Raw genomic sequence first — 27,129 nt, forward strand, 5'->3', positions numbered from 1 at the left:
TAATTACATGGTGTCTGCTTCAATGAGGGGTTACCAGCAAGCAGCACTGTTTAGAGAGAGTTTACCAGTGAGGTCACCTCTACATTCAGCACAGAACACCCGGGGCGGGGGGCGTGGGAGGGTACTCCCTTGCTGTTCCCCTACTAACCCTAGAGCTGAAAGACACATGAAATGTTCTAGACTCCTCATCCACCAAATAACAATATACACTGCTACCAGCCGATTAAACCTGGATTTACATATCTTATCAAACAGTATAAAACAAATATATACTGAACTCTTGATTTCTGAAATATTTTGCGCTACCCTTCCAACCTTATATATTAAGTGTCATCAGATCTCAAGAGAAATCACAATGCTATGGATGCTAAAAAAAAAAAAAAAAAAAAAAAAGGTAGGGTAGCAAGGGAACTGTTACCAAAACAGAATTCAAAAAAAAAAAAAAAAACCTCCAAAAAACTGTAAAAAACTGTCCACAATGGGCATTTTTATTAGAATACTAAAGGCTTAACAAAATGGAAGCAAAGAGCAGAGATAAATGAGAAAGACATTTGAAGTCAAAAATGGTATACTTCTTTGCTTTAAAGTCCTTTAGCCAATAAAAAAGTATTTATGACACACACAAAAATGCTGTGAAGGTATTGTAACTGAACTGCAATGAATCCAATTTTATGTTTCTCTTTAAAAGTTCAGCTAAGAGGGAGATGGTTAACATGCTGTTGAAATAATGCACTCTTATGAAAGAGCCTTTTCCTGCTGCCTCCCTGAACTGCTTGACAGTCTAATAAAACTAGTCAACTGATTATTCTTTATCTTCCCTATCCTGTGTCTCAATCCAACAGCTCTGTCAACAGGTAACCCCCACCCCCCCGCAAAGTTAACCGAAAACCTTGCTCACCTATACCACATCCAAAATGAATGAACTTCAAATGGAGACAGAAAGTACAAAAACATCCATTGAAGCAAACAGGTAAGCTGCTGCTGAGTTAGCTTCCCAGGCAGCTCTCTAAGCTGTCAGGGAAGGCTGAGCTCTCTTCCACTGAATGCACACGGAATTGTTGCAATCCAAATTAACCTATTTGAGGGGTTCTTCTGTTTACGAGTTCTCTTTCACATGATAAATGTGGACTGAATTTTCATAATCAGATAGTTTCTGGATGAAGAACATTTACAGATACAGACAAGTTAGCGGGTTACCATCATTTTATATACAATTGATAGCTTTTCACAACACCTGGCATTTTTTCCCCAGAGAAGAAACGGACACTGAGCAGCACCGGCTAATGAATTAGGTGAACGAGTGCCACCACAAATAGTGCCACCACAAATGACACAAGCAGGAGAGCAAGTTTCTTATCGTCAAGGGCTGAACCTAACGGCCACACCACTTGTATTATCTCAATGTGTCACTTCAATACAATAAGATAGGATTTTAATGCCATTTCCACTCTTCGTGCATTCAAAAGGCAACTGATGGTCAAAGTGCCTCTGATACGCATTAAGTATTTTTACCCCATGACTTTATTTCATGTTTAGAAAGGTAGAATAGCAGAAGGAAAAAAGGCAGGACAAAAGACTTTGGAGTTTTCTTTCTTCACATGTATGCGGAGGTGATTATATTATGAGTAGGATTCTGTAAAAATAAACACATTTGATAAATTAAGGTATGGGGAGACAAATGCAAAATTTCTAAATAAACTTTATTACTGCATGATCATAAAAAAATACTGAAGCTTAACTGCCTGTTCGCTAGTTTTATGAAATTTAAAATATCACCTACTATAACAATGTGACAATTTTATTAAACATGTGTGAATTAAAAAATACTGTCATTAGTTTTTTACAGAGAAAATTTAAAAACATATTAAAATTGATTGGTAGAAGGAATCTGTGTTTGGCTGTGCTGGGTATAAATATCTTCAGCAATTATCAGAATGAATTACTTAAAACTATCAGGTTGAAGAACTCAACACATGTTAAAACTATCATTAAGAAACTATTCCTCAGGGGCCCCTGGGTGGCTCAGTCCAACTCTTGGTTTTGGCTCAGGTCACGATCTCAGAGTTAGTGAGTTTGAGCCCTGCATTGGGCTCTGTGCTGACACTGCAGAGCCTGCTTGGGATTCTCTCTTTCCCTCTCTCTCTGCCCTTCCCTTGCTCTCGCTCTCTATCAAAATAAATAAATGAACTTAAAACACACACACACACAAAAACTATTCTTTAAAGTGACTGGTAACTTTATAAAATGGTCAAAATGAAGCAAGGCTACAATTTTGCCACATTTATTCTTTTAAATGGATTTTCAGGGTACAAAATAGTTGATCTTTCCAATATTCAAATAGTTCAAAGGGTTATAAAACCCAAGGGCTAGGAAGGGCTGTGGAGACTAAAGACAAGTAAAGAACAAAGAAAACTGGGATGGTTTCCTCATAGACACAGATTATCACAACTTAGCTCTTACGACTACCCTGGCCTCCACTTGAGACAGACTCTCTGGCAGGAAAAGGCATGTTCCCAATAGCAACAGAACAATAGCAACTAGATGTCACACTAACCAGTTCAGGGTAGTGACACTATTTTATGTAAAACACTGGCTGCCTTTAGGCTTCTTCATTTCATTAAAGAGAGAAATGAAGCTTATATTTTTAATGGGGTTTCTGTGATTTTCATGAATCTTCTTCCGCCCAAAACCACATTTACAAACAGAAATATCAAGTGAACTTTGGTGCTGAAGAGGAGAATCTCCAAATCAAGAAGGCTCTCAAAATGTTTATTTCTAACATGAATTACTGATAGGAAGTATGACAAGGAGGAAGGTATCATAACAACTTTATGGTTTTAAAAGGAAATTTTCATACACTGAAGTTGTATAAAACATTTATGAACACAGATACTTGAAAACAATGAATTCTTTTTGGACTGTGTCAAAGATGGTTGATATTTACTCTCTGGATACATTTTTGTGTACATCCATGTATACATCTGTCTTAACTTAGGGGAGAGAGACAAAACCAAGTAATAAAACATTACTGGAAAGCTTTCTAACTTCTTCCTCTCTCACTTATTGCTGGTATGCTGTTCTGAGGGATAGTGGTCTGAGCTGCACTTCCTTTTCTGGCTTGCTTTCTCAAATGTACTGTGCCTCCCTTACAGGAAAACACGTAGTTTGGTCACAGGGCCTTTTCTGAAATGAATGCAGCTAGGGAGGGAATGTTTTACTTTAATACTCCTTCCAGTTCTGACTGTGTTGCAGGCTGCCTACAGGGAAAGGCTCACAGATAAAGTGACTAATTAAATATCTTAAAGAAATGATAATGTCTTAATTAGAGCACCTTCCCTTTCTCAGCTTCTTCAATAAAAGCAAAAGACTTACTAATTATAATTCTTCAGCAGTAATTAGCAGTTTACTATGCTACTACGGAAAATCTGTATTTAAATATACAATACTTTATTTGGAACATGCTTACAATGCCAGACTACAGAATTAGATAAGAGTCCACACATTCAGAAGAGTACTCCATTCTAAGGCTATCTGAGTTACTTTAAACAGGAGAAATGGTTTCAAACATGAGAATAAAATCAAGAACAATTATTATTAGTCAAGCCAAATAAAATGTTTTGCAAGTTAACATACACATCATTGTCCACTCAATATGAACAATGAGAAATAAAATAATGAAGGCTACAGTTTGATTATTTACATGCAGAAAACTTATGAGCCACATGCATATTATGAAATATCTTAGCTTTGTTTACTTTTGCTCTGTTCAAAATTAGTTCTAGAGGATATTTTTAGTTCACCCCGAAGGCAATCAAGTATTCAAGAGGAACACTGTACATATGAAATTTAGAATTAATTTCAGAGATTCCTGCCTTTAAAATTATTTAATTACATTAAAATTATTATTATTATTATTAAAATTATGACAAGCAGGATATAGTCATGTACAATGACAAACTATAATAAGTTAAAAAGTATATGTTTTGCATTTAGTCAGTATGAATGCAGTAAAAAGGCTCTTACTAACTTATTACCATTTATTTCTCCTGATGAAGAGCTTCAATAAAAGCATCAAGTTTTTCTTGAATTTCTCTAACTTTCTCTGTGGAGATAAAAAGATTATTAGATTAATTAAAAGTGAATTTATTTTCAAAGGCATCACAAATCTTTGAAGACAATTATTCAATAAACTGTCTGGGATACTTAAACCATTTTGGAAAAGGGACAAAAATTACCTTAGCATCACGTATCACCTTATATCCAAAAAATGTTCAAATGGATTGTCGTAGTAGCTCTTAACAATTTTTTGGAAAGGGGAGGAATATGGGCTTTGTGACTGACCCCGCTAAGAATGTAATAAGAATTACGGAATGTTACAGAGAAAAATGTACGTATAGACACATACATCATTGCATATAGAATTTTAAGGAGTTCTCAGATTCTCTGGAGTCCAACCAAGGACTCGGTTAGCAATATCTGCAACAGAGGAGAATATAAAATAAGAAACAATTGTTTAAAAAATGTTTATTTCTTTTGAGAGAGAGAGAGAGCGAGCAAGCACGAGTTGGAGGCAGGGCAGAGACAGAAGGAGACAGAAAATCCCAAGCAGGCTTCACACTGTGTGGAACCTGACGTGGGGCTCGATTTCATGACCATGAGATCATGACCTGAATCGAAATCAAGAGTTGGATGCTTAACTGAGCCACCCAGGTGTCCCAATGAAACCATTTTTAAGAATTAAAAAAGAATACAGGAGTGTATCTAACAGGCCTTAGACTGGAAAAAGACTTTCTAGGATAAATGGAGAAAGCTACAAAGGAAAAGATTACTAGTATGATCACATTAAAATGTACACTTTATATGTCAAAATGTCCTAAATTTAAAAGACAAAAGAAATTGTAGAAAATATCTGCAACAAGTATTAAAAGGGCAATAACACTTTAAAAATACATACAAATGTACTTTCCTAGCTATAAATGTATAAAGTTTAAAAACACCACAGTCAGGGGCACCTGGGTGACTCAGATGGTTAAGCTTCTGACTGTGGCTCAGGTCATGATATCACCACCGCTCATTAAGTTCAAGCCCCACGTCGGGCTCTGTGCTGACAGCTCGGAGCCTGGAGCCTGCTTCGGATTCTGTGTCTCCTTCTCTCTCCGCCCCTTCCCCGCTTGTGCTCTCTCTCTCAAAAATAAACAGACATTAAAAAATGTATTAAACAACAACAACAAAAACCTCAAAGTCACTGAAGACAGATTTACATTATTTTATTTGATTTTATGTTTTCATGTTTGCAGACTTCCAAATAAAATCTATAACTTCTCTCTGAAATATAAAGATTTCTTTCACAAATACAAACTATTCACACACAGGACATGTCAATCTCCCAATATGCAAAAAATGGAAGTCATGATTTATTCTACTTCATTGCTTACTTAATCATGCAACTCCCATTTTAAAATATAGTTTGTGATGCCCCGGTAGCCTAATGGAGAAGGCACTGGCCTCCTAAAATATAGTTTGTGGTGGGGTACCTGGGTGGCTCAGTCGGTTGAGCGTCTGACTTCAGCTCAGGTCATGATCTCACAATTTTTGAGTTTGAGCCCCGCGTCAGGCTCTGTGCTGACAGCTCAGTGCCTGGAGCCTGTTTCAGATTCTGTGTCTCCCTCTCTGTCCCTCCCCTGCTTGTGCTCTCTCTCTCTCTCTCTCTCTCTCTCTCTCTCAAAAATAAATAAACATATATATATATTTGTCCTTTTAACACAATTTTATATATTAGTGGGAATTACCAATTAAAGTGAAGTGACTGGTTCAAAGCTATTGATCTAGAGGCAAAACTGTAAAGCATTCTGCTTTACATCTATAGAAAAATCATATAAAGTACATTAATATTCAACATTTTATCTTTTATATTTAAAAATAATCTGCAATTGAAGACATAAAGTATTCCTTTCTATCATTGGGACAGCAGTTTTGATGAGCAGCCAATAAAAGGAAGAATTGTCCTTTTTATGAATTCTCATGAGCATTGCAGGAACTCGACAAGGTCTATCCGGCTGCATATAAAGAACATAATGTCTTCATCTTCATTTCCCAGCAATTTAACACTACTACTTCTTGGTATTAGTCTGAGACTAACACCAAATCTATATAGAAAAAAAAAAAAAGCCATACTGTTTTAATTCAACTATTTACTGAGCAAACATGATAACAGTTATCGCAGAGACAACAATAATTCCTTTTATGTAAAAGTAAACTAGAGAAACCCAACCTATAATCCCAACCTATCTCTTGGAAGTTTAATCTGTATTTTTTGGCAATCTGTACTATTTTTTAAGTCAACAAACCGGTAAACATACTTCCTTTCTCAAAATAAGGCCACATTCTTATTTTTAAAACTAATTCATCTTGTTGCTTAGAAAGAGCTTCACCTGTTTTCTTCATGAGTATTTAGAGAGCTCTACATAGTGCAGTTCATCAACTGAAGAATTTTAAAAAAAATTTTTTTTTTTCAACGTTTTTAATTTATTTTTGGGACAGAGAGAGACAGAGCATGAACGGGGGAGGGGCAGAGAGAGAGGGAGACACAGAATCGGAAACAGGCTCCAGGCTCCGAGCCATCAGCCCAGAGCCTGACGTGGGGCTCGAACTCATGGACCGCGAGATCGTGACCTGGCTGAAGTCGGACGCTTAACCGACTGCGCCACCCAGGCGCCCCCTGAAGAATTTTTTTAAAAAGGGGACAGTAGGAGAAAAAGAGTTTTCTAAATTGTCTGACAGAATTTTGGAAATGAACAAGGTATTTAAAAAATCATCTGACCTGGGTGGCTCAGTCGGTTAAGCATCCGACTTCGGCTCAGGTCATGATCTCACAGTTGTGGGTTTGCGCCTGAGTCGGGTTCTATGCTTACAGCTCAGGGCCTGGAGCCTGCTTCAGATTCTGTGTCTCCCTTTCTCTCTGCCCCTCCCCCACTCATGCTCACGCTGTGTCTCTCTCTCTCTCTCTCTCAAAAATAAACAAGCATTAAAAAAAATTAAAAAAAAATCATCTGGCTTAAATAGCACAACATATGGAAATCTAAAACAGGTACTTAAAGCCATGGCAGTTCCTCTAACCATCTCACTGAGCTATACTACTTGGGAAAGGTGTACTGCATGAGAAGAATTCTGACTGTTTGCTCCACGACCTGAGTCCAAGCAGGGCCAGCTCTGTCCATCCTTCTGCCCTGTCCATGACCTCCATCCTCAGCTGCACAATCTGGGACTGGGTGGCTCAGTAGCATCACTCAGAAGAGAGAGTTCAGAGCAAGATCTACTTGTATTGACAGACCAAGAGCCACTCTGATGCAGGTGTCTAACTGTGGAGTCTGAATCAAGTTCAAATTCTTATAAAATTAGAGATAAGCGATATGTTTTTTTCTAAATAAAAGTTAAAAGACTGTCTGATTAATAAGAAGACCACAGAATAAAATTGCCAAATTTTCCTTTTAAAAAGCTGTTTTTACAAAATATTTTCAACTAGAATATCAGGGCACCGTGCCAACATACTCTGAAATGTCAAAAATGACACAAAGGGCATTTAAGTAAGTTACTAGGAGGTAACGGGGAGAGAGGAGAAGAGAGGAGAAGAGAGGAGAAGAGAGGAGAAGAGAGGAGAAGAGAGGAGAAGAGAGGAGAAGAGAGGAGAAGAGAGGAGAGGGTGGAGGTGAATGTGAAAAGAAAAAAGAAGGGGCACCTGGGTGGCTCACTCGGTTGAGCGTCTGACTCTAACTGTCGTTCATGACCTGATCTCAAGCTTGTGAGACAGAGCCCTGCGTCAGGCTCTGTGCTGGGTGTGAAGCTTGCTTAAGACTCTCTCTGTCCTTCTCCCTCTGCCCCTCCCCTGCTCCCATGCTCGCTCGCTCTCTCTCTCTCTGTCTCTCAAAGAAACAAAACAAAAAAACAAAAAACAAAAAACAAAAAAAAAGAAAAAATAACTGTGATAAATGTACTCTTTTTACACTAAATTTAAAAATCCATTTCTTTGTTCCTTCATTTTATACAATGTACTTAATGCAGTGATATGGGGACACAGATGCTATCTTGCCTTTGAGAAGAATTCCTTGATCACTTCCTACCTACCTCATGCTGAGTCTATGAAGTATCTACTATGTTTGAGGTGATTTTAAATCCCACATTTCATTTGGTCTTCATACAGCCCTGAAGGTGTCCCTGCAGAAGACAAGGACCTGAAGCCTGCAGAGTTAGCTTTGTGCACGTTTCTCTGATTTGGAAACATACTAGATCCACTACCAGATACAGACTCTAAATGGTAACAAAACAAATGCTATTATTTGAAGGGTATTTGTTGTGAGCTTTACCTTTTACCTGAGATAAGACATACTGTGGTAAAAATGAGGGAATGGAATAGTTACCAAGCACCTTCCTAAGTAGTTCTGTGCCTAGGAATAACTAAGAAAAGTATAATAAATATTATTACCTAAATATATTTGAAAAAACCCTTGGAAAACAATACAAACGTATGAAACTGGACAAAAAAAGTTCAGCATCTCCAATGTCTACAACAATGTCTGACTCACTACACATGCTCAACAAATACCTGATAAACGATAAATGAAATTCCCAAAAATATGGTACAGAAAACAAAGGCTGCAGGTTATCAAGAAAAAAAAAAAAATCACTCAACAGACTTCCTGGGTGTTATACCAGTGACCAAGAGGGCAGAAGCCAGGAGCACAAGGTGTGGAGCCAGCCTGGGAACAGAAGGCAGGGTACATACACATTGACAATGAAGATCTAGGAAAGCTGGTGGGTCACTCGAACCACACAAGCAACACGGGACAGAGAATACTCAGGTCTCACAATACAGTAAGTGGAAAGAGAAATTTCAATTTAATTATTTCACCTTATTCAGAAGACCAAAATATGCTGACTGCACACATACACACACAGAGAGAGCTTTAGAAAGTATATTGCTTTCATTCTTTGCAAAGGAGCTATATTACAGATAATAAACAGCATTATTTCCCATATTTGAATTCCTTCATTTCAAATTCTGATAAAAGTCTTCAGCACTTCCTATATACTAACTATGCCGTCCGGCTGCACACAGAAAACAAGACTTATTCATAAAAATCAAAGTTGAATGTCAGCAACTAAAACTTTCTACTTTCTGATCCTTCCAAACACTAATGTCCCAGTGTTAAAGTGTTTTCAAGTCCCAAAATCTTACTGTACTTAACTATTTTGCCATTAGAAACTACTTGCCCACAGAAATGTGCATACAGGTTAGCAAAGGGTAATTATAAAGCAAACTCCTTTTTCTATTAAACATTTGCCTTAAATATTTATAGTTGGAGAACTCTTATAAAATTTCAGATTAACCTGATAAATTAAACCAACTCAGGAAGGGATGAACAAACTCCTATTTCTGTTTGAACTGCTATTTCTGCTCTGAAATAGGCAATTCTACTTGTAGTGAATACTGAGTCTACTTGCCATTTATCCAATGTTTACTTAAAAGATGAACTATTTCAGACATCAATTCATTGTGCTTCTTGATTGAGTCATGAATATTCCCATAATCCCCACCTCATAAACCGCCCCTCTCAGTGAATGAAGGTCCTTCTCTTTTTTTCTTCAGATGACTTGGCATCCATTCATGTTTTGGGTCTCTTTATCTCCACATGAAATGATAGTGCTACTCTCAATTTCTTTTTGAATCTTCTGATACTTGCTCTAAAAGTCTCAAATATAGACTAATCTGTAATTAGGTTTTGAATACACTGTGAATACCAAGAGGCCAAACCTGGGAGAAGGTTCACTTCAGTGGTTAATAACAGTTTAGAATAGGAACAAAGAATCACACACAAAACACTACCACATGCACTGAAATAAATCTTTTACAACTTTTGATGTTTTTAAAGAAAGCATGAAAAACAAACTGCAAACTAATGCAGTGTACCTTAAGCAAACCACACATCCACAGATCACAATGTACCTTAACAGAACTGTTTTATAACAAGCTGTATACACATTTAGAGTAAAACTTGAGGACACCTTGGAGGTGAGGTTTTGCTGTAAAAAAGTATTCACTAAAGGACTGAAAATTTTAAAAAGTTCTTAACATGTAATATATGTTGCTCATCAAAAGGCTTGCCTTTTATTAGACAATCCTACTGTAAGTGCTCTTTAGGAGTTCCGTATTTAAAGGGATTATCTAGAGTACAAGGAAACAAGGGAAGAAAACAAACAGAAAGGGTGAACCAGAGACAAGCTTTAAGATTCTCAAAGATACGTTAAATCTTAAGATTTAAGATAGTCAAAATCTTAGATTTAGCACAAGAAAAAATGTGCACCTTTTATAGTCGAGAGGAAGAAGCAAAGCGACAATCCAAGGTGTGTAGCCAAATCTAACACTTTTTTTTTTTTTTTAGCATTTATTTATTGTTGAGAGACAGAGAGAGACAGAGCATGAGCATGGGAAGGGCAGAGAAAGGGGGAGACACAGAATCCAAAGCAGGCTCCAGGCTCTGAGCTGTTAGCACAGAGCCCGACGCGGGGTTCAAACTCACGAACCGCGAGATCATAACCTGAGCCAAAGTCTGATGCTTAACCCACTGAGCCACCCAGGAGCCCCTAACACTTCTCTTCTGAATCTTGGTCCTGTAGTTTTTTTCCCCCTACAAAGAGCCTTTTTTCTTTTTTTTTCTTGAGCTATGATTATTTTTAAACCGACTCATTAACAAGGATGAACAGAATTACTTCTGCTCGTTACAGAAAAAGGAGACTCCTATGTTCCGGAAAGCTGTCTGAGACTGCTATGGTAATTTCAAAGCTGGGTGGGGTCACTGACTTCTAGGGGTCTGCTGAAGGTGGTAGCAGAGTCCTCTGGGTTATTTTGTTTCAAAAGTTCAAATGGAACTCTTTTGCCAGAATTACATCTACTCTGCAACAATTATTATTTAGGTTGATTAGGAGATAGGATTGTAACTCTATGTTCCTAATGAAAACGAATGTAAGTATATTACTATAGGCAGATCTTCTAAAACAGACTTCACAGGAGTACACAATAACAAAAGGAGTGTTTGATGACAACAAATGTTAGAAATCCCTACACCCTAATAATCAATGGGGTAGTAATTTTATATGGATTTTATAAAGATGAGAACATAACGAGTTAAAAGCTATATGATAACGTGGTCAGGAGAACCAGGCTTCTAGACCCATCTGTGCCTTTAACTTCATGACCACAGTCATGTCACAGCCCTGGTCTCTTTATCTATAAAATGAGGGAACCTGTCCAGAATTCAAAGCCCAAAATGCTTTACATTAGGACTGAAATGTACTATACTAACCGATCATATGTTTTAACTACATCTTTTTAAACTTAATTGTCTTCTTTACTCCTTAGTATTTTTTTATTTGATGGTAAGCTCCTAGTAAAAATTCAATCGCAAATGACAATATTATTCTCACACGACTACATAATTCATTTTAGAAAGATCAGGATTATACTGGTTTTTTTTCCCCCAGGAATCAATGTGGGACTGCTTGCATGAATTATCTACATACAAAAAAAGTCCATCATTTAAAATCACTGAGTCTAGCACAGAACTCACTAAGCAATAGATGTCCATGAACTCATTGTTCACTCACTCACTGTTGAGTAATCTACTCACCTGATACATAATTCAAACATTAAAGATGACATTTTTAAAAAATTTATTTTAAAAAATTTGCTATAATCAGACCCCCCCTCACCCCCCCCCCCCACCAAATAATATGATTTAGAAAGAGCTGCCTTAAGAAAGTCTGTGAGATAAATTACAGCTTAAGTCTGATGAATATATAAATAGCTCAAAGTGACTTGTGGATAAATTCAGCTTTCTCTCTACCTCTCTCTTTTTAACTCCTAACTGCAAGCATTTCTACCAGGCTCTTTTGGAGGATATAATCAAAACCTCTTAAAATACTTTCTTGATATATTAAAATTCTCCAAAGGCTTCAGTATGAACGAACATAGAGCAGCTTACATTTAGGCCTCGACCCTGACTAAGCCTTTCACTTTTATAAGTAGATGGCAATCGTAATTTCATCTCACATCTCAGCTAACTATTAATGCTTATGGATCTGCCCTTAATTGAGCAGCTCCATTCCAGGTGTGTGTCAGTGTCAGTGAGCTTTCTGAAACCTTGAACTCTCTGCTACCTGATATTAAAAGGCTCAGAGCTGCAAGAGGAAATAATATTTATGGAAGACTGTATGGGGGACACTAGATATTAGATACTATGCTAGATACTATGTACGTCCATCTTTAGATAAGCCAAATAGCTATGTATCTGGACTGTGTCATTTTGGTTTCACCTAGAACTGCTTACGTGATTAGCCTACAATGAGGAACATTATAGTAAAAAGCTCCATGAAATTAATGATCATATGTAGTCATCTGGTTTACTGTATCATATAATTCAGTGTTCCTTCCGTGAGCAGAGATGAACTTTTTCTCAGGTGTGTGTACCAGGAACACCTATGCTTCAACGAAGCAACTGCTTTGTCTGACAGCCACCATAAATCCCATAATCAACTCTGCTTTCCGTTTTGCTTCAGCTGTCTAGGAAGCTCAGGGCTACATTTGCAGGTTACCTGCAAAATGGAAGAACCCCTGAACCAAGTATTTTGAGGGGGATACCAATCTTATCCCACGTTTCACATTATTTCAAATTGCCTTAACCTTCTCTTTCCTTCATTCAACTTTCCAATTAAGCATTTTTACATTTTGCACAGGATAGATCTTTGCAAGCTGCCTCAAATCCTTTTTGGAATAGGCGGGGAATTAATAAATAAGCTAACACACTAGTTCGCAGAAGATGTACCACTAGAGAGCTGATTCATAAATATACCATAATACTTGAAAAGTGGTCTTCTTATGCTAGTAATGCTTTTAAGATCAGGAATTTAAAATATTTGAGGGGGGGGGACAATATTTTTCCCATTAACCTTCTATAGGTGATTTCTGCATAGGAGAAAAAAAATTTTATTTCTGCTTAATGCTTAGAAAATCCAATGATATAAATATGTATACTTAAAGCATTTCTTTTCCGCAATGGAAGAAAAATAATAAATTTTTATGGGATTCATGATTGTCTTTTTAATGTAAAAGTTAGATTCTACCATAAGATTAATAATCATCTCCCATGAATTTTTATTCTGTATCCAGTATATAAAATCTGCCTTATTAATTATATCTATTAACTCAAATTATGGTAAAAAAAATCTTTAAAAGTTATTTTATATGTTAACTCATTAATGATACATTGCTTTATTCCCCCCCCCCAAAAAAAGTTTAAATAAATACACTATTTCAAAATGAATGCATTCCTTCTGTCTCCATAGAAAAATCTAAACATAAAAAAAAATTTAAATATGATTCAGGTAATTAGTTGAGATGATTAAAAAAGCCTAGCCTAATGACCAGTAAAATTTTTGGTCCCAATCAATTTAGAAGGGTTTAAAATAATCCATCATTTTTTTTCTTTTCTATTTTCTTCTTATACTTAAAAGTGTATCTTACTCTGAATTTTGTTAGGTGGAAAGTAGAAACATTTTAAAAAAAGGAAAACCACCCAGGCAGCCCTTAAAGAGACAGGACATCATTTATCACCTGCAAAGACAGATTTATAAGAAGAGGGCCCCTTCTGTTCCTTTAAGACTGCAAAACAGATGGGAAGTGAATGGACAGTCAATGGGACAAGAAAACACATGGGAGGTGCTGCTGTATGTATGTTCCCAGCGTAAGAAAGAGGTCAAGATTGTAACTGCATGACTGGGTCCTGGAAAGGGTCTTTCTTCAAGCTGTTACAAAGACAAACGCTGTTCCTCATCCTGCTGTCAAACTGTTATAAATATTGGTTTGTCAAAAGACCTTCAGTGCTGAAGCTTTAAAAGGAGGCGTAACAGATGAATGAATCATGAGAATGATTCTTAAACAGTCAGCTCATTAATGTAATTTTTAAAGTAAAAGAAAGAATATGAGAACAGAGACTGTAATTCTGATTTATGAACCAAACCAAAAGTATATGAAAAAATATGGAACTAAAAATTGCAGGTTTTAATAAAGTTATGAATTAAGCGAGATGAAAAACAAAAATGAAATACAATTGTATCTGTTAACTATAATGCTGCATCAGGACAACAGATGATTATTAAACCCGTCACAAGGAGAGCTAGCGGGCATTCATGTTTTGTCAGGGTGATTCCCTAAGTTTTCAGTTACTTCTACTACAACCCTGCAGAAAAGTATCACTGCTGATGCTGGGTCCAGAAGTCAGAATAAGGCTCAGAGAAATGAAAAGAACTCCAGAATTAGTTTTACATATTCATTGATTTAGAAAATCACCTTTAAATTTTGTCACAATTTCTTATTTTCTACAGAAAGGGAAAATCACAACATTGAAAAAGCAGTAAGAGTACACAGATTTATAAACCTGTATATATTTATCTGAAGAATGAAACCATTACATATGTCTTTAGGAGAAAAATTCAATGTTCTAGATTCTTAATGATTAGTTTAGGAGAACAGGTTTAAAAACTAGCACAGTGAAAATAATATAAAAAAAGGAAGCCAAATTATATTACCTCAGTTATCTGTAGTCACCCACAAACACAAACCCAAAGACTAAAGACGAACAGAAGCCCAAAACAAATCTAAAAAGATACTATCTCTAACACATGTTGTTAGCCCCAGCTTTGCTATAAATATTTATGTGACTGGCTAAATCACTTCCCTTAATGAACATTAATTTCCCCATCTGAACAATGTGGGATAATACCTTATAAGCCTCATATGCCTTTACAAGGTAAACATGGACAGACATAACACGTTCTGTAAAGTGCAAAGCTCTATACAAATGTTAAGAGACAGTTGTATGGCTCCAAGCAGGATTTGGATACCAAAGTACCAAATGCTGCAATTACATAAGAGGCTCGCCTGGCTGATTGCTTTCTCTTAACTGTCAGCAATCTTGGAAAAACCAAATTCGGTAGAAATGAGAAAAGATTACAAAGTTAAGAAAGTGAACGGTTGAGAGTGGAGGTAGCAGGCAAACATTTGAAGGTTTTTCTGGATAAGTGAATCAAGATCAAACGTAGGTAGACTGCAGGGCGTCTAGGCGGCTCAGTCAGTTAAGAATCAGACTCTTGATTTCAGCTCAAGTCATGATCTCACAGTTCATGAGTTCGAGCCCTGCAATGGGCTCTTGGGCTGACAGTGTGGAGCCTGCCTGAGATTCTCTCTCTCTTTCTCTCTCTGCCCCTCCCCTGCTCGTGCTTGCTCTCAAAAATAAACATTAAAAAAAAAAAAAGGTAGGTAGACTGTATGGAAGAATCAATCCAATAGTTTTAAGGTGGGGATGACTGGAGCGTCTTTTGAAGGAAGGACAGACATAATGCAGACATAAGCACACATGGGAAGTGCCAGAGTCCTGGATACAGGTGGGGATTAACTTTCAAAGAAGAGTGATTTTCTGAATATGTTCTGCTATAATACAGCCTTTGGAATCCACGGCCTACTTAAAGTAACTAGTACCACAGGTTTTATTTTTACTAATGCTGCTTATACTTCTCAGTGAACCTTTCTGAAATAAGTTAATATGAAGAAAAAGAGGAGAAATTGAGTTTGCTCTGATAAATGAGAGACCAGAAGCAGGAGTGATGGCAATAAGGGGAAGATTGGCGGTGTTAAGTAGAAGCCAACCTGAGATCTCATGAAAAATGTGTTCCAGAAATGTGCAGAAACTATGTCCCTAAGACTACGTTAAAGATTTTGTTAGAGGGGCGCCTGGGTGGCTCAGCTGGTTAAGCTTCTGACTTCAGCTCAGGTCATGATCTCATGGTTGGTGAGTGTGGGCCCATATCAGGCTCAAACACAGAGCCTGCTTGGGATTCTCTTTGGGTCCCTCTCTCTCTGCCCCTCCACTGTGTGTGCTCTCTCAAATTAAATACATAAACTTTAACAATCTGTTAGAATACAATGTTACAGTGGTCATCTCTCGATAGTGGCAATGGTTTTAAAATTTTTGCCATCTGTATTTTCTAATTTTCCACAATGCATATATATACGTACCAGCTCTGTCACAGTTAAGAAGGGCTGAAACAGACACCTGAAATCCTGGTAGTACTTGGTAAAGACAGGCAGTCTGTACCTATGACTCAGAGAATGAAGTGTTGCCTCAAGGAGACTAAACAGGCAAGGTTTTTAAAAAAGACTTGAATTCCTTCAGCCAGGAAACAGATCTAACTGAAGTGAATGAAACCCAGCAAACTCCTTTCTACAATGCAAAATACTAGGAAAAGTACTTTGCACAAACTTGAGTTGCACAAACTTGAAAACTTCACCAGTTCAAAGAGGATTTCAATTCATTTACACATGACAGATCCACAGTGGGCATGTACTGGAAATCCGAAGAATTAACAGTGAATCTCAAATGCTAAGGGATGACCCCATGAGGAGCAATTACTATCTAGTCCCATGAAGTGTTTCTTGGCATCGCAATCACCAAGAGATTATTTGGGAAAGTATTCGGTCACTTAGCTTTGTCGTTTCTATGAATATGATAAAATTAAGAATATGAAATTTCTAAGGCAATTTTGCATTATGCTTATTCCTATGCTTATTCTAAGCAACAGTTTAGGAATGTATAAAATAGTAAAAACTTAAAATTCCTTTTGCCTTTAGCTCCCCTCTCCCAACTACCCTGAGACCCCTACTTCATAAAGTAGCACACTTCATTCAGTTTAGTGCACACCAATTCGCCCAGTTTTTTTAAAAAAATATTTATTCAAATCTTGCTTAATTTTATTTTTTTTAAACATACTGTTCACAGGTCAGTAGATTGTTTTGTGATTAGATTTAGTTTTCAGTGACTAGATTTCATTTATTTCCATCTTAGAAATGGAGAGAATACATAAAACATAATTCAAAAACAAAACACACCAAAATTTAATCCCGACTTTAAAGATGTTACTTCATTCTAGACTCTCAGTAAGGAAGTGGTAAGAAATACTAGCTAGGAAAAAAAGCCTAACTTCTAGATGAAAATGTGTACATTGGCTTTTTTATACATAAGAATATACACATAAACATATATCACAAAATGTAAATAAAACCTACTTCAAAATGATCAACTCAATTCAATCATTACTGAAGAGACCTTTCTTATCTTTGTTCTTATTTCTAATCAGTTAAAATGTGAGTTTAAGGCAAAAAGAATATACTTGCTAATAAAGCACTGAATACCAGTAGCCTATATAAGATTACAGAGAAGTAAATGTCATTTTAATCTTGTACCAACTGATCAATATTCTTCAATGCTCTCTTTAAAAGATAGAGTTAGGCCATGAAAAATGTGCTTGATTCTAAATGCCCCATTTTGAGTCTGGATTTTCTCATCAATAACCTGGAAAGCGCACCACTCAGGCTCATCATGTGGAATTCTGTGTGTAAATAACTACTTCTTTAACACAGAGGACTCTCCCTGAGGATTACTTTATTCTTTGTGCCGTGTCGTCTCTCTCCTTCTCTGGCTACAACACAAAGCAGGGTCTACTTGACCTACGCAGACTCAAGGTAAAAATAATCTTTCACCACCTTCCTTAGTTTGTCAATTTCACCTTACTATGAAAAATATTACTTCACAAGCTCGCAAAATTCAAAATTTAATTGCTTTTACCCTGCACAGATACCTTAAAGACCTCAAACGCTGATAACATAAAACAGAAAGTTACCTTATTCTGTATGAAAATGAGAGCTGTTTCAACCTTTCCATTTTTTAAATATACTCATTTCCACTAAAAACCATTCCAAAAAGTACGCGAATATTAAAGAGAACAAAAATATTCATTTAAGTTAGAACTTAAAAATGCCTAACAAACAAAACAATTATGAAAGTGTCTTAGTGAACTGCATGGACTGGCAATTAGGAAATCACTGGTGACTTAGAAAGAAGTGCTTTCACTAGGGGTGAAAGCCTTATCACAAGACGTCAGCAAGGGAGTGGGTGGGTACAGGGGTGAACGCAGGGGTGGGTACAGGGGCGAATGCAGCAGAGGATGCAAGCTGCTCTACAAGAGAAATGAGAGGGTAGCTTTCTGGGTGACAGAGTGGAAGAAAGGTTCCTTATCATGAGAAGACTTAGCTTCCTTCTCCCTCTTTTTTAAGTCAGGAAGAGGGGGCTACTGAAGAAACCGTATGGAAAGGTCATGATTAAACAGTCACTGAACATGTACAATATATACCATACAAGGTATGGTGAATTTATGAAAGAACCAAATCACTTGAGCAGAACTGATTGGTCAAAAGAGACTCAAAATTTTTTCTTTCTTAACTGGTTATTTTGGTTGATTTACACTTGCCTACCATGGGAAGTCTGCCTTCTGCTCAATTAAACAACACTGGCAGTACCTCGGTAAGGTTTTTAATCTCTGGAGGAAGGTAAATAAGTAGGGAGGAGGAAAAATACTGGTCGAGCAAATGATAATGGTCTGAAAGAAGGCACCGTGAGAGACATAAGAAAGAGACAAAGGGAAAAGACTGCTTAGAAATGTGCTAGATGCAAGGAGAGACGAGACAAAGAGTACTGAGGTCTTGCAATTATTGGCCAAAGAAATGCAGTTGCAGTGGTTAGATGTAAGTGAAACTACGGGGTCCTTATACTTCATGTTTTCCCTCCCGGGCGCTTCATCCTATTTTCTGTGACTGTGCCTTTAAAAATAAAAACCAAACCCTCTTTGGGCCTATGGACTCAGAATTCTACAATTCAATGCCACTCGTTTCTCTTCAATGCCCTTTAAGATTCATTTTCTTTGGTTGTATCGACAGACACAAAATGACTATGCTACTACAGATATAGTTCAAATAACCTAACAAATTTTCAACAGTCATACAGTTTCTAAGACTCCACTAAAAGAAGATATATGTCAATTTTATCCCAATTAATAAAACGACCAGTTTTACTGCTGTGAACAGAAAGAACCCTCTAGAGTACAGATCTGGGGGCAGGAGGGTGGATGGTGGTAGAGCAGAGAAAAATCCCCTATGGAGACGTGTTAAAATTTGCATGCCAGAGACCTAACTCTGGAAAAATAGTTTTAGATGGGAGTTCCCTTTTTCATAATTTTAAGTTCTGGATTCTGAGTATAACAATCATGTTCTAGGATAATTTTCAGCCTCACACTACTTCGTGGCCACTATTGTCATCCATAATGGCCTTCAAGGATATGGCAGGTGTGGGAGAAGTCCAGGAATGTGGAGTAACCAAAGGAAATTAAATTGGAGAGTATCTTGACATTCTTCCTTTCTAAATAAAGAACAACAAAATCATTCTGAGGGTTCCATCTAGATATGTTCTGACTATTTCTTATTCAAGTTTTATCATGGCATAAAGATATTTCTTAACTACTCTATAAATCAGAATTCTGTTTTAGAGCTAGTAAAAAAAATCTTAAAAAACATTTTAATTGTAGTTGGGACACATGTTACATTAGTTTCAGGTGTACAACATAGTGCCTTGACATACCTATATGTTACACCACGCTCACCATCCGTCACCGCACAACGCTATTACAGTACCACTGACTCCATTCCCCATGCCATACCAATAAAGGTATGGATTTATTTATTTAAATCCTTTTTGGATTTAAGCAGCTATGGTGCATTTCTCTTCCGGTTTTAGCTTTTAAAATGGCAGCACTCGTTCATTCTGCTCTCACGCCCTTTTTATCACATTTCAAAAATACACTAGTGTATTAATAAGGAACAAAGTTTTCCTTATAAAAATGATGTGTTAGTGAGTATCTGGTAGCTTGGGGAAAAAGAAAATGTCCATCTAAGGTTTTAGAGTCAAAACTGAATCTTATGCACACTAAGAGACAAAGCTTGCAACTCTGCTCCTTTCTAATTATCAAGAGAAAGCACAGGATGGATTATAAGAGGAGACTGGGAGAGTGAAGAGACACAAAGACAAGCCCCACCAGCATTGTACACTCGCAAGAGAAACAAACTTTAAGTTTTAAGAAACAATTGCTGGCTGTCTGGGAGATGCCCAGGCATCAAACAATAAAGAACAGTCGAAAGAGGCGAGAGGCGAGCCCACTGCTGACTCCTGCTCCCTAATCCCCCGGCTCCAGTGAAAGGCCAGCTGTTGCCACCTCGTGTAGGGAGTCAGCAGGGCAAATCAACTGCAGGAGAAAAAAAGCTGCGGATATTGGAAAATTCTAATTTACTAGGCTCTCTAATATTTTTAACATTAAGGGCATCAAACTATATCATTAAAATGAGCCTGTGCAATGGCAGCCCAAGTAAAGGAGTTTATCACTGTTTTCACTTTCATTAGTAAATGAGGTGTAATGAAGTTACTCAAGATTGTACTGAAGCACATCTTCAACTCATATAAAGTACAAAAAGTAGGAAGCAATACACCGAAATTTATTATTACACATTTCAATGCTCCCAGACCAGCTCAAAAACCCCTCAACTTAGAGAACAGCCATTCTGCTCAAATATAGATTCTCTGTTACAAGAGGATCTTAAGACTCTAAGCATGAACACATCACACTGAAAACCTGTGCCTGAATTTTGGGCAACTTACAAACTACTTAATTCATAACGGTGGAATTTGACAGAATACACTTCGAGACATGTTCACAAGACATATAAAGAAAATTAACCCTTTCAATGTGGTCAGTGGCTTGGTTTACTTTAGTAAACACTTTAGTGTCCCCTTACCCAGATGTTCCAATTCTATCAAAGTTTTCATGTCCTTTCAAAGTTTAAATATTAAATCACTACTACCTATGTCTTTCTGACCCACTCTGCAAAGGATACTGCTAACTATAACCTTCCAAATGTAAAGGACTATATTTTATGTAATTATATTTTTCTATGGCTTGAGTTTTTTTTCCTCAAATTAGTTCAGCACAGTAGCTAAAAGACCTGGACTCAAATCTTTGCTTTCCCACTTACTACACATGTGTCTCTAGGCTTCCATATCCTTATCTATAAAATAAGACAAATGACTATACCTATGAGAATGCATATAAGGCACACAGCCTAATCCCGGCACAGCGAAAGTATTCAAATATTAGCTCACATTCATAAACAGTTTCTGATATAAACAGGTTCTGATATAAAAATGAAAAGAAATGTATTGTAAAGTCAGAAGGGAAAGACCGTAGATCTTAGAGCGATCGAAATGATTTGTAATGCCCCTTTAATTCCTGGGTATCAAGGGTTCTTTGATTATGTGCACAGAGAATGAAAAGTAATTCAGGCTTTAGTGAACAAGATTTTAAAAAGAAAACTAAGCTCTAAATCCCAAGCAATTGATAGGAAGGTCCAAAACTCACACTACCCTAGTTAACAGTTGGTACAACATTCATATAACAAACGATGAAAGAATTTCCATGCTGTTTTGGTGAAATGCACTTTAGCAACATTACAGCAATTGTTACCGGTGCCCAGATACTCCATTTCCAGGGTGGGATGAACAACTTCCAAAATGTCTGTGAGACGCTAGCACTATCACTTGTTTTATATGGTGACAATCATAAAAGATTTCACAAATCATAAAACAGCTCATTATAGAAAGAAAAACTTGGAACTGAGCTATACTATTCTAATCCTCCCCTCTTCAAAGAAGGCATTTTAAAACTGCAGTCTGTTTCAATAAGTAGATTGAACATATTATTAACCCAAATAGATTTTATCTAAGTTGACACTATATTTAAATATCTATAAAAAATCCTTTGAAATAAAATCTGCTATATAAAATCAAAAGAATTTCATGAAGGTTGTAGTGGGCATATTTCAACGCTAAACAGTTCTAAGTGTAATCTGATGCTGTAAATAAGGAATTTAGGTGGAAAGATGAGTCATGTCTTTTATCAAACTGTCCAGGAAGTAACTCAGCCTTTTGACATATTCAGAGATCACATTTTAAAAATTCTAATTTTCTCTAAATTATTTTCATATGACCATGATATATTTATATAAACAAATCCAGTTATAAAAACAACTTTTTACCCTTTTTATGTAAAAATCATCTCAGACTCAGAGAAAAGCTGTAAGGATCCTACATAGAACATATTTTTTCTGAATAATTTACTGTCATTACATCCCATATACCCTAAATACTGTATTATTGTGTATTAGCTACAAATAAAGATATTTTCCTAAATAATCCCAATTTAATCAAGATTTAAAAATTAACGCTGATGTATTACTACCATGTAACCTTCAGATCTCATTCAAGTTTTGCCAACCGTCCCATTAATGTCCTCTAGAGCAACAAGGTCAGGTTCAGGATCACACATTGCATTGTTTCCATGCTCTTTCGACCTGGAATAGTTCCTCACGATTTCCTTGTTTCTCATGATCTTGATACATTTGAAGATTACAGGCCAATTATTATATAGACTGTGCCTCAATCTGGGTTTGTCTGATAGACCTTTATGATTGGATTTAAGTTATACATCTTTGGCACAAATATCCAAGGAGTGACACTGGGTTTTTCCCACTGCATTCTGGAAGGCTGCACACAGTTCTGATTTGGTGGTAACTGATAATAATAACTCTGACGGCTTGATTAAGGTGGTTGTTGCCAGCCTTCACCACTGTACAGTTACTTTTTCCTCTTTTAATTATTCTGTGTGGAGATACTTTGTGTGCTTATATGAACACCACATTCCTAATCACTGGTTTTACTGATATAATTAATTTTATTCATTTGCTTACACAATCATCAATTTATGGAATCCTGTTTTATTAAATGGGTCACAGTCTGTACCTGTGATTATTTATTTTGATGCCCGAATTGTCCTAGTTGTGGCCAGCGGGAGCCTTTTCAAGCTGGCTTCTCTGCCTTGTTGCCATGTTCCCATCTCCCTTCACGTACTTTCTTACTTTCTCATCTTAGGAAGCTCCAGGTTCATCCTAACGTTTTCTTGCTCCAGCTGTGGATTCCACTACATCTCCAAAGAGCCCTGGTTCCTACGTACGACTTCTTTTCTACAGACAAGAAGGGGTGGGCTCTTCTTTCATTTCTTTGGTCTTTCTAACTCAGGACAATCAGTTGATGAATTTCCAAAGGAAAGTGGTGAAATGATTTAGAACTGAGCACATTTATTTAATAAGACTGGCAAAAAATACGATGCATCAAACTTTCCCGAGCCTCCACAATACTCTGCCCCTGTACTGATTTGAAACTGTAGTAAAAACTCTTTTGGCTGCTTCCCTTTCTCTGAATTCCGTTAACTATATATTCTACTTGAATATGCTGTACTAAAAACTTTGATCCAAGTAATACAGTAGTTACTGTCCAAACTTTGAAAGTTTTCTGGCTGAAAGGATCCCTGACCATATTCCCAAGTGTTACATTAAAGATAAACAGTATGGGAAAGGTACTCCCAAGATTCTTCTCCAACTAATAGACAAAGTCATGGCTCATCTCCTTCAGTGTGAATGATGAAGCCGAGTCACTGGTGAAACACTTGCTTCCAAGGCCATTATTTGGTACATTAACACGACTATAATTTTATATGTACAAAAGTAGTAAATCACTTCAAGGGAGTCATATGAGTACTTTCTCAGGAAAACCAGCAGGATAATCTAAGACTTGGCTTGACAGTGCACAAATCTGTGTTAGCAATACACTTTCTTCAAGTAATCAAACTGGGACTGGAACGTAATGGGGTTATATAAGGCTCTATTACAAAACATGAGAAAAGACCCACTGTTTTTAATCACTCACAATTATATATGCTGGTAAAATACAGTGAAGTATTTCACTGTCTGATAACCATGTCCAGGGGGATACAAAAGAAATATATTTGTACACCTTGCAACACTGACACACCTCTTCCTGTAACAGCACTAACGTGGCATAAAATTGTGAAGCAGGGACTTGCAAGGGGTTTTTGAACTAATTCTCCTCAAAACCCTCCTAGCAATATAGTAACTATTGGAGTGATTTTTACAAACAAAGAGGCTAAGGCTCTGACAGATATCCTGCCTGAGATAATACAGCTAGTGAAGGGCAGTTCACATTCCAACACAGATCTATAAGCTAGCACAAACTGAATTATTCTGACAACATGGCATGAAAAGAACTAAAAGAAAAGGAACAGAAAGTGGAAATGAGAGCTAAAATGAGATACGTTTCGAATACAAGATTATTTAAAGGCAGAAAGGAGAGAAAAGAGAGCAAACGACGTGCTGAGGTCACAGAGAAAGGGACGAGACAGTGGTAGAGTGCATGTGGCTGAGTCGCAGGGTATTAAACAGGAAAACCACTGGCTTCTCTCAGATACTCTGGGGTACTATAGTGACATAAATTCAGTTTAGAAACAGTTTTCAAATTTGAAGAATTTCTTCCTATTTAGTATCTGCTTTCTCTTAGATATCAGAAAACTCCTAAGACAGTAAATTTAAGCACACCTTGAAAGGAAAAATACTTTGTTTCATGAAATTACATAAGGGAAACTTGTAACGAAGTAAGCTCAGACAGAAGCACCAACCTCAGTATTTTTATGTTTATTTAACATAACTCTTTCACGGATTTCCTTGGGTTCTCAAGGATCTAAGTAAATATCAATATGTAATCCAAGTACCTGAAAACTAGGACTGCACTAGCATTCAGGAAAGAACCAAATATCCCCCACAAACTAAGTGATAAAGTGATCAGTAAGGCCAAGCTAGGATGGAGGTGTGGGAGCGGTGGTGAGAGGGGAAAGCCCTGTGGGCCTAGTGGAGGTGTTAGAACCTGAGCCGGGCAAAGAGGGTGTTCACATGGGGGTACCAGTGGCCTGGCCCGGTAGTGAGGAGAATATCTGTGGAGGAGGGCAGTCCAGTCTGGTGCAGGGTACCGGAGCACACATAGGATGAAGAGGGCGTCCTCTAAGAAAAGCAGGGCCTGGCTTCTGGTGAGGAGGGTGTCCTTGGGCAGGGGAAGACGTGGGAAGGATAAAGGGGGACATGCCTGGCACACGATGCCAGTGCATGAGCTCAGTAAAAAGGACTCTGTGAAGGGGAACGTGGCATGGGGTATCAGAGCCTGGATGAGGTAAAATGGGTGTCAACACAGGGTGAGGTGCTGTGGTGGTGGCCTGGAGTTGGGTGATCAGAGCCTGAGCTGGGTGAGAAGGATGCCTGTGCAATGAAGGGGACGGTGACAAGTTTCGTTACATATAGGGAGACTGATCAAAGTAAGTAAATATATTAAGGATACTTGGAGCCAGATTTCTCATTGTCAGCAAAAGGAGAAAAACAGAATGAACCCTGTATTACTGAATCAAAATGGAAAGTACCAGTGACAACTTATGGCTTTCAACATAGACGTATACATGTGATTAGGAATACAGGCGTAAACGTGCAGACGTGCATCTGCACATGTACGCACGTGTGCGCACACACGCACGAATGCATACAGCATCTGCTCCCCAGCTCCTTCCACTGAGAGGGTCTGGGAGCAGTGATAGTCCAATGACAATGAGCATTCCTAGGACCCAGCTCTTAATTTCTAACTACTATTCTGCAAAGCAAGGAAGCCGGATCAAAGTACAGGATGAGCACGGAACATCTTGTTACACGGAAGGACAATATCAGGACAACACGCGACACTTGAACAGGGTCTGAAGATTAGATGCAGTAACCAATCAGTGTCAACATCCTGATTCTGATGGTTGCATTATGGCTGCTACGAGAAACCTTGGTTTCTAAGAAACATGCATTAAAGTACTGCAAGTGATGGGGCTATGAGTTAGCACCTTTCTCTCAGTCAGTGGAAAAAATGTTCTTTGCATGCACATTTCTATAGTTTGAGAGTAACTGGATGAACAAATAATGGAAATGGGGAAGGAGAAAAGGCAGGAAGGTAGAGGGCAGGAAGAACCACTTACTGAGGTCTTCAGCCAGCTGAACTCGTTTGCCAGTGAGCAGTTTTACCTTCTTCTCGCTGTCTTCAGCAAAATCTTCCAATACCTCTTTCACATTTTTCTCTAATCGCCTGACTATTCAAAGTAAACAAAAACTTGAGGAGCTGTGTTTCTAATGAATGCACAAGGATGATAAAATTAGCAGTATTTGGAGGGTAGCAGTATTTGGAGGGTAAGTTCTTATTTTTCTCATCGAGTTTGATCTATTAAGTTCAAACTTCCCACAGTTACAGGGAGACTCTTTACTTATCATATAATACTTTTATCAGCATAAAACTAATACAATTCTCAGAGACAGTCATATTTAAGCCCTAACTCTTTAATGGAAGTGCAGGTTTCTCCCCCAAAAACTACATGAAGCTTAGGAGTCCTTTTCTAACAGAATTTTTGTGTCATGAGGGGAGACTCTTGGTACGTTTTATCTCCCATCTTTCCCAATTATGATTTACTTTCACTAATATTTTCAGGGCAGATTTAATTTTCAAATGTTCTAATAAACCTATTTTTAAAGAAGTATCTTGGCATCATTCTATTAAATGAATATTACTACTATTATTTTTGCTGTCAAAGTTAGAAAGTGGTCCCTCTGTGGCTTACCTTCAGTGTTCGTAAGTTGCTGCCTCAAAGTATTTGCAGTGATGGCAAGCATGCGTTGTATTCGCCAGAACAGGACGACATCATTGCATTCCAACTAAAATATTAGGTCAGTAAGATTACCAGATGCAAATTTAAAAGTGAAAACCATGATCACAAACACATACGACTGACTACTAAAGTTAATACCTATACCCTAAGCTTTAACAAAAAACCTCAGATTTATCTAATACACGTACTCCTATCGCAGACAGAAGCCACCGAATCATTTCTGCTCAGGGTTCACGAACTTCCGTGTGATTTGCATTCAATTTACCTCACTCCTATATAGCTTTGTTTTGATTCTGAGGACAAAGCAAATGAATCCGGGAAGTAGAGAATTTCATGACATTATATACAAGTGGAAATTCACAGCATATACCCTTAATTTGTATTTAGTTTCAGCTAACAACCATGTTAGCTTAAATATGTCCTTAGGTTAACCTCTTTTCTTCGAGCATGCATGCAAGCCAGTTCTGAAATGCAGCTTGTAGATAAAAATAAATTAAT

General features: G+C 37.4%; 1 protein-coding gene across 4 annotated transcripts in view; it reads right to left on the bottom strand.

Annotated features, from left to right (window-relative positions):
• Positions 1–1,503: 1,503 nt before the first annotated feature.
• The window catches only part of OPA1 (OPA1 mitochondrial dynamin like GTPase), an 84,712-nt gene continuing 59,086 nt past the window's right edge, over positions 1,504–27,129 (bottom strand). For all 4 annotated transcript variants that reach the window (XM_042903636.1, XM_042903634.1, XM_042903635.1 and 1 more), the window contains 4 exons: positions 26,584–26,677; positions 25,951–26,061; positions 4,035–4,102; positions 1,504–1,633 (listed from right to left, as the gene is read on the bottom strand). In XM_042903636.1, the coding sequence (XP_042759570.1) occupies positions 4,038–4,102; positions 25,951–26,061; positions 26,584–26,677 (270 nt within the window). In that variant the 3' untranslated portion in view covers positions 1,504–1,633; positions 4,035–4,037. The remainder of the gene's footprint in view (positions 1,634–4,034; positions 4,103–25,950; positions 26,062–26,583; positions 26,678–27,129) is intronic.

Source organism: Panthera leo, chromosome C2 (genome assembly GCF_018350215.1).
Source record: "Panthera leo isolate Ple1 chromosome C2, P.leo_Ple1_pat1.1, whole genome shotgun sequence".
NCBI classification, from domain to species: Eukaryota; Metazoa; Chordata; class Mammalia; order Carnivora; family Felidae; genus Panthera; species Panthera leo.